The sequence below is a fragment of the Colletotrichum fioriniae genome (genome assembly GCF_027942845.1).
Source record: "Colletotrichum fioriniae strain IMI 355084 chromosome Unknown scaffold_7, whole genome shotgun sequence".
In the NCBI taxonomy this organism is placed as follows: Eukaryota; Fungi; Ascomycota; class Sordariomycetes; order Glomerellales; family Glomerellaceae; genus Colletotrichum; species Colletotrichum fioriniae.
In genome coordinates, this window is record NW_027076843.1 from 1,576,359 (window position 1) to 1,590,931 (window position 14,573).

The 14,573-nt window shown below is 48.9% G+C and overlaps 2 protein-coding genes across 2 annotated transcripts; one reads left to right on the plus strand and one right to left on the minus strand.

The window, feature by feature from the left end:
- Positions 1-7,828: 7,828 nt before the first annotated feature.
- Positions 7,829-9,718, minus strand: N0V96_006603 (uncharacterized protein; the record flags this gene model as incomplete). Its single annotated transcript, XM_053195066.2, has 2 exons — positions 7,829-9,433; positions 9,491-9,718. The coding sequence occupies 2 exons, from the start codon at positions 9,716-9,718 to the stop codon at positions 7,829-7,831; spliced, it is 1,833 nt and encodes a 610-aa protein (XP_053047637.2).
- Positions 9,719-11,880: 2,162 nt separating this feature from the next.
- On the plus strand, positions 11,881-12,655 carry N0V96_006604 (uncharacterized protein; the record flags this gene model as incomplete). Its single annotated transcript, XM_065757772.1, has 3 exons — positions 11,881-12,134; positions 12,193-12,305; positions 12,360-12,655. The coding sequence occupies 3 exons, from the start codon at positions 11,881-11,883 to the stop codon at positions 12,653-12,655; spliced, it is 663 nt and encodes a 220-aa protein (XP_065613689.1).
- Positions 12,656-14,573: the final 1,918 nt, after the last annotated feature.

The following is a 14,573-nucleotide window of genomic DNA, read 5'->3' on the forward strand; positions in this document are numbered from 1 at the left end:
GATGGAACGGACTAGACAAAGTGATCTACAGGAATCAGCAACAAACGGGCATCCTGATTCTAGATATGCTTCTGCTATGGCCGGCGGAAAGCTCGATCTTGACCGGGGGACATATCCAAATCAGGAAAGAGACACGGGCCACCCCGGACTCCCCGATGGCCGGCTCCACGGCCGAGGACCGAATTGCGATGCGGGTGGATCGGGACCCCGTATTTTGGAAATTACTTCAACTTAAATTTAGTGCAACATCAGGCAAGCAGCCACACACTGTGTCCGAATTACTCATCTTTTTGACTCGTGATGATCCACCACCTTCTGCGTTGAGTATATATATGCATCTATATATATGCGGTTGTGAACGAATTCGGACTCTTGAGGTTTCCGCTCTGTACTTGTGGGTTGCTAAACCCGTCCTTGATGCCGTCTATCTACCGAAAGTCCGCCCAGCACCGTTTATGGCCACCCGCTTTAGCTACAACAACACAAATCCACGCATTTTTTTAGGTGTGAATAGCGTCAACACTGGCCGCATAGTTGTTCTCGTGATGAATCGAAAATGTACCTCGAAGCCATGCCTGCAAAGCTTTATGGCTTGTCAGTCAGAGCGCATGATTGCAGCTAATGGCCAAGTATGCGACGTAACCTACTTTCCCTACGCTATTAAACAGATCTTGCATTACTTAGTGAGTCTCTGCCTTCGCGCCTCTAAAATAGCCAAAGAACAGAGATTCACGAAATTGCATATCGAGTAATCACGATATTGCAACATGTACTAATTGCTGTTAAGCAGCACTATGCTAACATGATCGCATTAAAATGATGAGTGAGTGGCGGGGTGATATGCAAGCAGACCAAGTGGGATTGGATGCAACATGATCTGCCTATCAATGTGCCTAGCTGCGCCCCAGAGCCATACTACTACCAAAAAGGCCATATTCATGGCTAAACATGCCACGTCCCCGCCCTTGAGGGGTCAGTCCACGGTCTCTACAACTTCGTGCCCTTTCTGTGCCAGCAAAGTCATTTTCGGAACTCGGCATCGCAATGTCAGATCCTTTGTCCATCGCAGGCAGCATCGCCGGTATAGTCCAACTATCCGCATCCGTCTTCCAGCAGGTCTCCAAGTTTGTCAAGGATGCCAAGGGTGCCGAGAAAGCTGTAAAAGACCTGGCAGATCAGACACGAAACTTGTCCGGCGTCTTGCAGAATCTTGCACTTCTCGCCTCATCACTCGACCAAGAGAGCTCAGCTTCGGCTTTTAAAGCACAGCATCTACACACTTGTCGCGAGACTCTCCTTGCCGTGAACGACTGGAAAAGCCATTGTTGGGATTCAATGAAGGAAGTCCACGTCAGGCGCTTTGTCGCAGCTTCAAATGGCCTTACTCCTCAAATGACACCAACGGGTTGCTTGCGCAAATTGAAGGCCACAGAAACACTATCTCTCTAGTCCTGTCGACAGATACCCTTGAGAGTATGTTGAAATGTTTGGAGAAGCAAGACGGTATCATCGGAGGCCTGGGTTCTTTGAACAGGAAGATACAGCGCTTGACTGCCATTCCGACTAGGATCGAGTGTGACGACAAGCGGCGTAGGATCATCGACTACTTTTCTAAGGTGAATCCCCAGGTGGACTTGCAAAGCTCAAGTCGACCGCGGTAACCCTTAACTGGATTATAGCTCACGGAAAGCAATCCTACTTTTTTGATGTAGCAACCAATCAGTCGCAGTGGCGTTCTTCTATTGCGACTACAAGAATAATGATAGCGAGAAGCTTCTCACTATCTTGTGCACAATAGCTGCCTAGTCAAGCCAACAGAATGACGAAGCGTTCAACATCCTTGAGGAGTACTACGAGGCACTGAAACCAGGGAGCGGCCTTCATGCAGAGCTTGAGCCAAAAGAACTCATTGATTTGATCTCCACCATCATATCAGCTTTTGAAAAGGTCTTCATTGTCATCGACGGTGTCGACGAGTGCGGGGACAATATGACAGAGGTATCTGAGGCTGTCAGACTTCTTTTCGAGTCTCTTCAGCCGCCAGTGTCGCGGTTTTCAGTCGAGATGAACAAGACATTCGAGAGGCAATTGCTCGAGAAGCAATTGCGGATGACTTCACCCACATCGAAATTTCAGCTTATACGGAAGACCTTGAAATTTGCATCTATGCTGAAATGGCCAAGAGAAGGCAACTGCGTCATCTCAGCATTCAGAATCCTTTGTTCGCCGAGGAGATCCGACATCGGCTCGTCAACGGAGCCCAAGGAATGTAAGCAAAAAACGCCGCTTGACTTCTTTCACCGGTTGTTAATCATATTCTACTGTGCAGGTTTCGATGGGTATCATGTCAGCTGGACTACCTGTGTGATTTGAGCGCAAATCGTGCCCGCCGGGAAGCTTTAAACTCCTTACCTCCGACTCTTCCAGAGACCTACCACCGGCTACTGTTGAGAGCCTGTCGCTCGAGCGCAGAAACCAGGAATCTTGTCCGAAGAGACCTACATTGGACGATCGCACCAAATCAGATGACACTGGCTGATATGCAGGAAGCGGTATCTTTCGCCTCTTCTCCTACCAATGACTTCGGCCCTGAAGATTTCATTGAAGAGGACACAATCTTCAGGAAATGCAGCAGCCTGGTTCGGAAATCCCGAATAATCGAGCGCTATTCCGTGCCCGTGATAGAGCTAGCTCACTTCATTGTAAAGGAATATCTCGCGAGCATTGACGACGAGTCTGATGTCAGCTTCTTCAAGTTTAATCGACTGAAGGCCGATGAAGAACTTTCAACCTTTTCTCTCAAGATGTTCGTTTCCAAAGCAACAAAGACCAAACTAGATCCACTTGTAGATCTCAAGTTGAATGTGAACCACATGATTGAGCGGTTCATCGGAGACCATTTCTACTTGTATTCGACGGCTCGGTCATGCGGACTCTACGATTTTCGCTCTTACTCCGATAGCCACGGCAAAATTTTGGTCACAACCGCAAAACAACGCAGACTCGGAAATTTTCAAGTCTTTGTTTCATTTTTCATGTGCGATTTCGCTCATAGGATTGGCCATTGGGCCAGCTTTGAGACACAAAATCGCCGACAGCAGTGTCCTGCGGAATCACTGGCTTGAGGAAAGTAAAGACCGCAACAGAGCGGCCCAAGCCAAATCCACAGCTGAGGACATGCTGGCAGCTCTTCTTTCGCAAGACTTTACACCATTGCAGCTTGCAGCAGCCATCGGTCACCCTGACTTGCGCATTTCTCTCATCGAGAGTACAACGGATTGAGGTACCTGGAATCTCAAAGAATGCATATACTACGCATTTGGAACTATTCGCACCTTCATCTTAAACAAATCAGGGGCCTATGTGAAAAGTGAATATCTTCTCCCATTTCCAGACTTGACTAAACCTTTGAGTGGTTGTAAACAGCCAAGAAGAACCAAAGCGGTCAAGGCTTTACTCCACGCTTTTCTCACAAATAAATTTGAGGACAAAGTACCCTGCTCTCCTGAAGGCGATAAATTACTCACGAAAGGCTTTGGCAGCAATACACTTCTTCATATCGCTACTTTTTATGGAGCATCGGATCCAGTCGATAGTCTTCTTGCAGCCGGATTCGACACATCCATTAGGAATATAAGGTCACAGACGGCTTTGGACAGCGCAATTGCAAACAAACTGATCCTAGGACATTGTAAATCTTCTCTCTTCATTGAGTCCGGTACACTCTCGGGTCAAGACGTCAGTGAAAGGCCTCGATTGCGAAAGAGCTATGGTCCCCACCCTCACATTTGGTGACCGAGTTTCAATGATACCGCCATCTCCAGCCGTAGTTAGTAGCGCCATTCAGCATGACGACTTCGAGCTTCTGAAGGCAATCACTCGTCAGGGGGTGTCTTTGAATGTGGAACTTCCTGATTGTACGACATGCCCTCGGAGTCCACTAGTCATTTCCATTCTTCTTGGCAGAAAGCGGATGACAAAGTGGCTGCTATCCCGGGGTGCAAACGTAGAATTGTCCGGTTGCAATCACCTACCTTCTAGACTACATGGTGTGGTCTCATTGATCATCGATAAGAATATGGGAGTGGACATTATTAAGTTGGCACTGGAAGAATCTCTTCGTCAAGGAGTTGAGTGGGTAGACGAAAACCTCAGTCCACTTCACGTCGCGGCTCTCGCATCAAGCTCAGAGGCGATGAAGTTCTTGCTTGCCAGTCTCAAAGACCCCAATCACCAGTTTAGGTACGCCACCGGTCTTTCGCTTAATTCTCTAGTCTCTGTTTCTTTTCGTTATTCAAGCTACAAGTAAGAAAATACTGATCACTTAACTTTGAAGCTCAATGATGCGCTCTTGGTCGTTGCGTAGGACATCGACAGCACCCATGCTTGGGAGTCCATCTGACCTCATCAATGCTGTCAGTTTAGCCTCTCAGAAAGACATGTATTGGATGAGGGGGCGTCGAGGACAGGCTCTCTGCTTCATTGTGCCGTTCTATCGTCTTTTCAGGCATCCTTAAACCCGCTCCTCTCAGATGGAGCTGATGTAGATGGTCCAGATGAACACCAAAGGTCTCCATTAATACTAGCAGTTGAGCTCGACTCGACGAAAGCAGTCCGGCTTTTGGTGAAGGCCGGTGCTAGTTTGAAATTTTATGATGACCAAAACCAAACAGCTCTCATGTATGCAGCATCGGCAGGCAACATGGAAATGATCAGAGTCTTGGATCAAAGCGAAGAAGTGGCATTGATGACTGATGATAGCGGGAAAACACCTTTACAATACGCTTTAAGTGACAAGGATACAGCGGTCGAAGTTTGCAACTATTTCGTGAAAAGAGGGCTCGATCCGGCCTTAGACGGCTTCAAATTGTTAAGCCCTGACAAGTATGAGGCCGAAGAGGGGCCCATGAAAACAAGCCTACTTGCTTGCATTCTCAACACCGGCTGCTTACAGTTCGCAGACAATTCTGGAACTAGGAATCCTCTGTCCGTTGCTTTTATGGGCAATGACCCTGGTCTTCTTTATAGACTCTGGCGACTTCTTCAGAGATACCCCAGAACTCGGAAATATCTCAACGAAGAGACCAAAGACAACTATAGTCCTCTATGTTTCGCTGCTATGTATGGCAAAGACATTGGTGTCCAACAACTGCTGCGCTATGAAGCTGATCCGAACGTGGAAGGGTGTTCACAAGGTAGCAGTCTGATGGCAGCTTGTACATTCGGCAGGTTTCAAGCTGTTAAAAGACTAGTACGCAGCGGAGCTGTGCTGTCTTACACCAATGAGAAAAGGGTCTACAAGAATGCCTTTGATGCTGCGCTGCCTCACCCGCAAATTCGACTATGGTTTTTCATTGGTAGATTCCAGGATCAACCCAAGCTCTCTTCTGAAAAGCCTTGGGAGGACCGCGACGAAAGAGTCAAAAATTGGAGTGGGGTTTCAAAGGCTAGGTGGGAGCTCATAGGGAAGAACAAAGGGCTCAGGAACGAGTTCATGATTGACTATCTCAAGAAATGTCATCGCTTCAAGGGTGGGCTTAGGGACGGGTATTAGTCTCATAAGTCCTACCAAGCACCCATTGGGCACCTTTTCGAAGTGATCATTCTGCGTGGTTATTTATTTTAGCTTTACAATCTATTCTCATTATGCTATCTTGGGTCATGACTACTAGCAGCAACTTTCTCGGACATGGGAATTAAAGTACGCACTGAAGCGGTCTGACATTAACATCAACGGACTGTCGTTATCGTAATACTCGCCGCTGTTAAGAAACACAAATACCAACGTCATCGCTTGCAAAGGATTGCTGTGTGATTATGCTATCCTTCTACTCTTGATGAGCCCTCGAACTTCATGATACGAAGTGGTCCGAAAGGCCTTCAGCACAGGAAGCCACCTCCGGGCGGTGACGGACTATTGCTAAACAAACCGAAAGTCCGTCGCAAGGGTATCCTTTCATCGGTGTCGATGAAAGGAAATACGTGCAAAGTACTATCCCTCATATCCTGATGCAGAAGCACTCACGATCTGAAATATCCCATCAAACTCGCGCCCGTAACTGCTTGTAGCAGGCCATCTGATGTTTTGAAGTCCATTCCCCAGTGATCCGGGCTGCATTGTGTTGACGTGACTAGGGATGCCAAAGTAGTAGGGGTGATCTGTAAAGTGTTGGCGCCCTCCCACCGGTCTCATGATGCGTGGGCGTCATCAGCTACGTATGAAGTCTCAATCGGGGTATGTCCTCATGCCGAGACATGAGATATCAATTTCGCCTTCGTGTCCAAAAGCACCTATAGATCCTCCAGGTGCATTGTTGATGATGACCTAACTATTCATTTCAGATATAAACCCGGGCCTTCGAGGCTGACTACCATCGATGTGCAAGTCAAATCGGCACCGCAAACATAACTCAAACGACAGCACACTCCAGCCATTTTCTCTACGTACCTACATACAAAACACGATACTTACACCCGCTATCATTAGGATACCACAAGATGAAGACTCAGATTACCATCCTGACTTTGACTGCCACTGCAGTCTGTAGTCCAATTTTCCTAGCCCACCGCACCCAGGTCGATACCGCAGTTCGACTCCAGAGCCGCCAGACCGGAATAATTGCAAAGGAATACACACAAGGAGGCTGCCGTGATGTCATCTTCATCTTCGCCCGGGGTTCCACGGAAGTCGGAAACATGGTAAGTCCCCGCCGCGCTTCGGAGTCCCACGTCCAGATCAGCCTAGGCCGTATTCGCGATGTGAATGAGGGGGAAAATGCACATACACATCAGATGACTGACGTCAAACTTGCCAGGGCTCAACCGTAGGACCTCCGACTTCAGACGGCCTGAAGAAAAAGTACGGCGATAACAAAGTGGCGACAGAAGGAGTAGATTACGCCGCTGGTCTCACGACCAACTTTCTCCCAGGAGGAGCTGATCCCGTCGGTGTCGATGAGATGAAGCGACTTTTGACCGATGCTACCAATAAGTGTGGCAAGTCCAAGATCGTGGCTGGAGGTTATAGGTATGCATGTTGCTGTTGATTAACGCAGTATCAGCTACTTGAGACTGACATTGGTGTTTTCTGCAGTCAAGGAGCTGCCACCGCACATCGCGCAATTGAAAACCTCCCTGATTCGGCTAAGAGCAAGATTCTGGGAGTCGTCACCTATGGCGATACCCAAAATCAGCAGGACAAGGGCCAAATCCCCAACTTCCCCAAAGACAAACTCAAACTCATTTGCAACGAAGGCGATAAGGTATGCACTGGCACTCTCGAGATCACGCCTGCTCACCTTGACTACGAACGCCATGTTCCCGAGGCAGTTGACTTTTTGACCGGAAAGATCGGCAATCTTTGATATTTACCACAACTTGCACACACTACATGTTGTTTGGCCTGGTAACATTCGGTACATGGATTGATTTGGGAACATTATGGAGGATCACACAGCAAGCGAGGATGGCGCTGGGATAGCTAGAACTACTGAATCATGTTCTGATATTGTAGATGGTTTAAAATGCAGTTATAACACCTTTCCTGATTTAATCACTTCTCCCGGCCCTGATCTTACTTCACTATGACTGAGGCCATCCAACGTTCAGACTCATTGTCAGTATGTTCGATGCTCAAGAGTGACAATAGCTGCATCTGAGACGCTAGTCCAGTCTCTCATGCGACTGCTTGCTATCATTTCATGTATCCGATCTAACAGTACAGGCATTACGTATCCTAAGTGCGTACTGCAATATGAACTTGTCTGAGTACATGTAAGATTGCGACGATTTGTGACAGCAGTCCATGCCCAATTCTTCCGTCCCTGCCCTACTCCTTGGATCTGGCAGTCAACATGTCTTCTTTTATGATGTCAGCGGCCCTTTCGGCAACCGCATAAACAGTGCTTTGGATGTTACCCAAGGGCTCAATCGGGAAGACACTAGCATCGACAATGCGAAGATTCTTCGCCCCATAGAGCCTTAATCGCTCGTCTACAACGCCACCGTCCTCCCGTGGCATCATGGCACAACTACCTGAAACATGGAACACCGAAATCTGTCTCTGACGCACAATATCTTTGGCAGTTTCCAAGTCGTCACCCGTCAACTCGGGTAAGCGTTTGCCTCCAGGCTTGAGTAGCGAGCTGAAAGGTTCAGTGCCCACGATTCGCTCGACAAACTGAACGTTACGGGCCAGAAGCTCCAGATCGAGGGGGTTTGAGTTGTATTTCGGATCCCATGTCGGCAACACTTTGTAATCGGGGCTGGTAATGTGGACCGTTCCCCGAGAGAATGGATGGTTCAACACCGTCATAACAGTAATGTAGTTCTCCGGCCTGGAAGGCAAGATGTACTCGGCCATGTTGGCCGGATGATCATTAATCGTGATTTGAGATGGGAAAAGCAGATATTCGCTGCTTGGCTCGTCCGATGTCTCGATAAGAGAGCGCACAAGCTTCCCAGTCGAGGAGCTCGCATGTCTTTCGTGTGTAGCCAGCAGACATTTCTTTGCGTCTTCTGACAACAGCCCGTCGTTGTCGGCGAGAGGCATGTATGCAGCGCTGATTGTGCTTTGGCCCAGTGGACCCTCTCGAGTGGCCATATATTGGCCGACAACGGCGTTGAGGATGTTTCCGTCTCGGAGAACGTCCGCTGACGGCACTCCCTCATTGACCTCAAAGCTTTGGCAGACGATCGGGTGATCTTGCAAGTTCTCTCCAACATTGGAATTTTCAATCACCACAGGAATGTCGTGGCTCTCGAGCAAGTTTTTCCCACCAACGCCAGACAGCTCCAATAACTGAGGTGTTTGGAGAGTTCCTGCAGCAAGGATGACCTCCACTTTCGCCTCAATTATCTTCTCCTCGCCGTTCTTGCTGACAATGCAGACACCAGTCGCTGAAACACCATTACCGGCGGTATCAAAGATGATTTTCTTTGCTTGTGTCTCGGTCAACACTACCAGGTTAGGTCGTGCAGCCACTTCCGCGGTGTAGTAAGCGCTCGCCGCAAAGCTCCTTGTCTTGTTCTCCGGATCAATGCTGCACGGATTCTGAAAAGCCCCATGAGCCTTCCCACCCCGAGGATCACTAGTCACGCCGAGGCCAAGCTTATCGAATGTGCTCATCCACGCGGCGTTCATAGGGCTGTAGCCTTCGCCAAACGAGACCTGAATTGGTCCCTTTCCACTCAAAGTCTCATCATGATAGTCCAACCCGACCATATCCCTTGCAGACTGGGGAGGAGGATGATCGGTGCCAAACTTGCGGAAATAAGGCGCGAGCTCGTCGAAACCCCAGCCGGCGTTGCCAAGCGCACCCCAGGCATCTAGAACTCCCCTTGATGGATACAGCATCAACATGAAGTTTAAAGCAGAGCTGCCTCCAAGCATCTTCCCTCGTGCTTGGTTGATTCTTCGGTTGTTCAAACCAGGCTATCGAAGGTAAGCATAAATATAATTACGGTTGGCTGGGTAAAGGCGCTGGTTTACCTGAGGAACTGAGGTGAAATTCCAGTCATATTCATCCTTCCCATAGACGCCTGCAACTAAACCAGGCGTCAGGACCAAAGGGTCTGCGCTTCTGTCGGCACCAGCTTCAACAACAAGGACGCGTATGCTAGTATTTTCGCTGAGGCGAGAAGCCACAACTAGACCAGCTGTTCCACCACCAACCACAATGTAGTCAAAAGTGGGATCGAGATCTTGGAAAGAAGACATGGTGTTTTCTGAGGTTTGGTGAACGATTCAGGATTGTAAAGCGAAGAAAGACTGCAACTTCAGTTTCCACAAGGGGTTTTTCTTGTCTCAACTGACGTGACTTCGCCAGCCATCCGATAGCAGGATGACTGACCATCAACATCCCACAGTAAGCAAGTAGGGACATATTCAGCCAACTGCATGAATCTAGCCTCTACTGGTAGAATAGCCCGTAATACCCTGGTCAGAACCCACCGTCGCAGTTTTTGGTTGCATTCGTTGGTTGTTTTGGGGAGGGAGTACCAACACGGCCGGACCGACAGGGCCACCTTTTCTTTATTTCCGGGCGAACAGCTCATGGGTTCTGAGCGATATTATTTCAAGGAGGCACAGCACGTCGGTGTTATCTCCACTCGTAGGTCGAAAGAGAGTTTCATCTTGCAAAGCGTCGCCAACTGGAAGTTGTGTCTCCCCGCGATTCCACATGTACTTAGCCTGTTCTCTAAGTCTGTAGCCTTCCGTAAGTCCACATTCGTATCCGCACTTTGATAAGGTCGAACAAGCAAATATGTCACGTGTGCGGTTCCACGGATTCAGGCACCTCTCGCTTTGGTTCATAGAGGCATTCGAGACGCATCCTCATCCCCAGTGCGCATTGCCTAACAGATTTCATCTTACTGATAATGACTTTGAAGCTTGTCGATGGAACCAGAAACGGATGATGTTCCGCTCTACCCCAGTAAAGCCATCTAACGGTTGGAGCTAGGAACGGCACCACGGAACTCGTCCCGCGGCGAAACTCCCCGCGCCGCACACTCATTGGAAAGATACGGATCGGCGCAGAACTTTTGTGTGCATGGCGCAAGCCGGTGGATCACTGCAAGGGATTTGCTGCAAACTTTCCAAAAGCTTCAACGCTAGCAACATATATCGTATCATACGTGCCATGCCAAAAGTCCCAACCAAGAGCGCAGAGAGCGTTTCTTGAAGAATGCATGCGGTGGCCTCAGCTGCCACCGAAGCGTTTATGAAGAAGACAAGCAGCTGTCGCTGGAATGATTGACTGGTTATTATTCTCCCGCTGTCAAGCGCCTCAGAGCTTGGACATTGTGCCTAAGCAGCTGGGCCATTTCCCTATGGTTGGTATTAATGAAGTTTCATGTAACGCTAGCTGCAGTAGTCAGCCCTGTTAAACTTCGAATAGTCACAAAGAAGCGCCAAAATTCTCGCATTACCTCTCTTTGTCAAGGCCTAGACTCTCTTAGGCGGCAGTGACAAAGCTCAACCCGTTCCGTCTTGCGGTGTCCAGCTGCTGCATTATTTCGGCCAGCTTGGCATAGTCGCTGAAGACTCTGGCTTACCTGAGCCTAGCGTGAACGTAAGATCAGCGGATTTTGGGCAGCTGTGCCGCATACGAGCATGGCAATTTCCGCTCGCTGTTATGCGGAGGTCTCGTTTCTGTGCTAGGTCGCCTCATAGTGACAGGATGAACACCAGTGATCGGCCGGCACGATGCGCAGGGGTTGTAGCGAGCTCCAATTCTCCGTGTCTAGCATTCAACAACAGAATATCTTCAGGATAAAAAACGGGACGATGGGATGGTTTCTTCGCTTTGTTTTGGATTTTTCCCAATTCCGAATGATCGCGCTCGACAATCCCTACTCCAGTCTCTTTGGTGCGAGATGTGAAAAACGCCTTTTGGGTAGTCCTCGCTACTGCCCACTAATATGACGCTCCATGCTATCAGCTTTCCAACCTTGCCGATAGTCAAGGCCCACCTTCTCGTGAACTGCGTATTAGTTCTCTTCGCAGTTCTTGTGGTCACGCTCCGTTTCTTCGCACGCTTCTCTTCTGGAGCTAAGTTGTGGTGGGATGACCTCCTCATTCTCCTTGCAGTGCCGCAGGGCATCGGGATGCTGGTAATCCAAGGCTTGTGTGAGTACTCGGCGTCAGAGCGAAGAACATATTCTTGAATGAGCCTGACGAACCTGAATTTAGGGTCACCTATGGGCATCGGCTACCCGATCACAGAAACCCTTCCTAATATTGTCATCATCCTCAAACTTCTAGTCGCCTACGAGTTCATATTCGCGACCTGCATCAGCACCATTAAACTCAGCGTCATGTTTTTCTACCTTCGAGTCTTTGTCAACCCAGGATTACGAACCGCGACAAAATTCGCCATGGGCTTCGTCATGGTCTGGACAACGGCCAACATCCTACAAGTCTTCTTGATATGCCATCCATTCGAGGCAACTTACAATCCAGCCGTCACGGGCAAGTGTGGGAATCAGATAGCGTCGTTCATCGCCATCGGTGCTTTCAATGTCATCACGGATATCATGATATTGACATTGCCAATATCGACTGTCTGGGCGCTCAAGATGAGTACACCGGCCAAACTTGGTATCATTGCCGTCTTCTCAACAGGCTTGATGTATGACTGCCCCTGTACCTGTATCTTTTGGCTATTAACTGACAAGAGGGCGAAACAGAGTCAGCGTAGTTGCCATCATCCGCATCATTAGCCTCACCAACCTCAATCTCCAGAACTTGACTGAGACAATGATATGGGCCGACTTTTGGTCGACCGTGGAGCCGAATTTGGGTATTATATGTGTTAGCATGCCGATGCTGGGATCACTGTACTCGCGGTGTACAGCTCGGCGGGGCGCTTCAAAGCTTGATGGACCTTCGGACGCCAGTGGCTACAACAATTCAAATAAGTTCAGACGATCGCAACCAAGCGCACCTGATACTATTGCTTTGGCTACCATATACTCCACGGACAACGATTCACAATGCAGGTCAGAGGTTGCTTCGTTCGGACGTAACATGAAAAACGAGGATAGTGGTGATGACTTCGAGTCGCGCCTGACCCCTGAACAAGAGCTTTTGGGTGGAGATAAAGTGATACAGGTGGAAACGCAGTGGATTGTGTCTCGCCAAGAGGCTTAATGCATTTATCTACTAAGAGTTCCACAACTTTCATTTGTGACGAAACTGGTCATTTAATCCGACCGATGTTGGCTCATTTCTGACTGAGAACATAACTGCAGTGGCCACGTGCAAGACTAACATTTATGTCGACTGGAAGCTCGCAAACTATACTTAAACAATTGATTAAGGTTATCAGATCTTGTCTGGTGGGTTGAGCACATGGCATTGTATTAAATACTCCTCTTTCAACTTCTTTGAAAGAACCTTTATAAGTCAAACAGAGATAAACTACAAATAGGCTGCATGGCGTCACTCGGCGCCGCCTCTTATGACATCCCGAAGCCTCGGTAACAATTACCCAATGAGGAAAACCGGACCCGACGCCGATTTGCACGGGCCGTGTCTGCGTGGCTGTTCGACTCGTCTTTGCCATGACGACTCTCGACGGCCCCGAGATTTCACAAATTTTCGGCTTCCTTCTTTCTACTTTCGTCTGCTTTCGGAAATCCAGCCCATATTGGACGACGACTTTACCGAGTATGCCCAGTAACGCCTCAAGTTCTAGAACCCACAAGTCGTGCGATGCATGCACGTCGCGCAAAGTTCGATGTCCAGGTAGGCGTGCTTGATGTTGCGTCGACATGCGCATATATCTCAATAGAATGGTAGCTAATTACTGAATTAGGCCCAGGGTCATCTGGAACTTGTACCAATTGCACGGTGAGTATCAGCAACTTTCGGCATAATTCTCGCACCCTCTTTCGACGACAGTACTGACAGAATTTCTGTAGAGAAGGAAGAGTGAGTGCATTTTCGGGGTGAGAAAACTAGCCCGCAGACCAAACAGTACGTACTCCGTCGTTTCCATGTCCAGGGCAATATTATTTCTATGTCTAGGGGCCCTTGAGGACTCGTTGATAATCTTACAGACGATTAGTCCAAAGACAGTTTTTTCCCACGAGCCGGTCTTCTGGCACGCCTGATGAGATACAACAAGGGTGCACCGTATCGGTTTTAGACTTCGCAACATTGCCTACACCGGTACCCAAGTCACCGGACCCGACAATCTCGGAGAAATCATCCACTCCCGATCCAAATGCCCGACGGCCCGCTCCGCACCGGATTCCGGAACTCTACGTAGATCGAGTACTCGACAGAGCCCGCAAAGCTCCGAGATCAGCCAGGCCTTCCGAAGCCTCCAACTACGTCAAAGTAAGCCCAAGTCGAACGCCCCCACTTTCTTGAACGCCTGCTCACTCTCGAAAGGGTTATGGTATCTTTGGTAAGTTTGATGTACTCCAAGGAGAAATCCCATGTCCCACCCTACCATCTCACATATCCGATGACGCCCTGACCAGTAAGTCATAGGCGGCACAAAGAATTTGACCTTCTTTTCTGAAGGGAGATTGAAGTCACTTGCACAATGCCTCGGCCATGAGAAAGTACATGATCTCGTTGGGCGGATTGCAAGCGCTGTTGAAGAACGCGGAAGGTTCGTCAAGCTCCGTACTTGTAGTTTGAATCGTCAACCTGAGCGACCGGCTTGCCTCGACGACAAGCCTCTTCTCGCAAAGTATGTCAAATGTGAGTAGCATTTCTATCCCACCCTTCTTGACTGATACTTTGCAATGGGCTCATCATAAGCAGTATATTTTGAGCAAGTACACCCTCGGTTCCCGTTCCTTGATCGCGACTCATTCGAGAGGACTGCTTTCAGTCAAGATCAGCCTCACTCTGCGCCCAAGAGCAAGTCATGGATATGTCTCTATCACTCTGTTCTTGCTCTCGGATGTCAATACGACGGCGGAGGGTCTTTTGAGCCCGGAAAAGGCGATGCATGGAAGTTTTTCTCCATCGCTCTAGCCAATTTCGCCGATTTGATCATGCTACCAGACACCCTCACAACTTTCCAAGCCGTGGTAGCAATGGTGATATA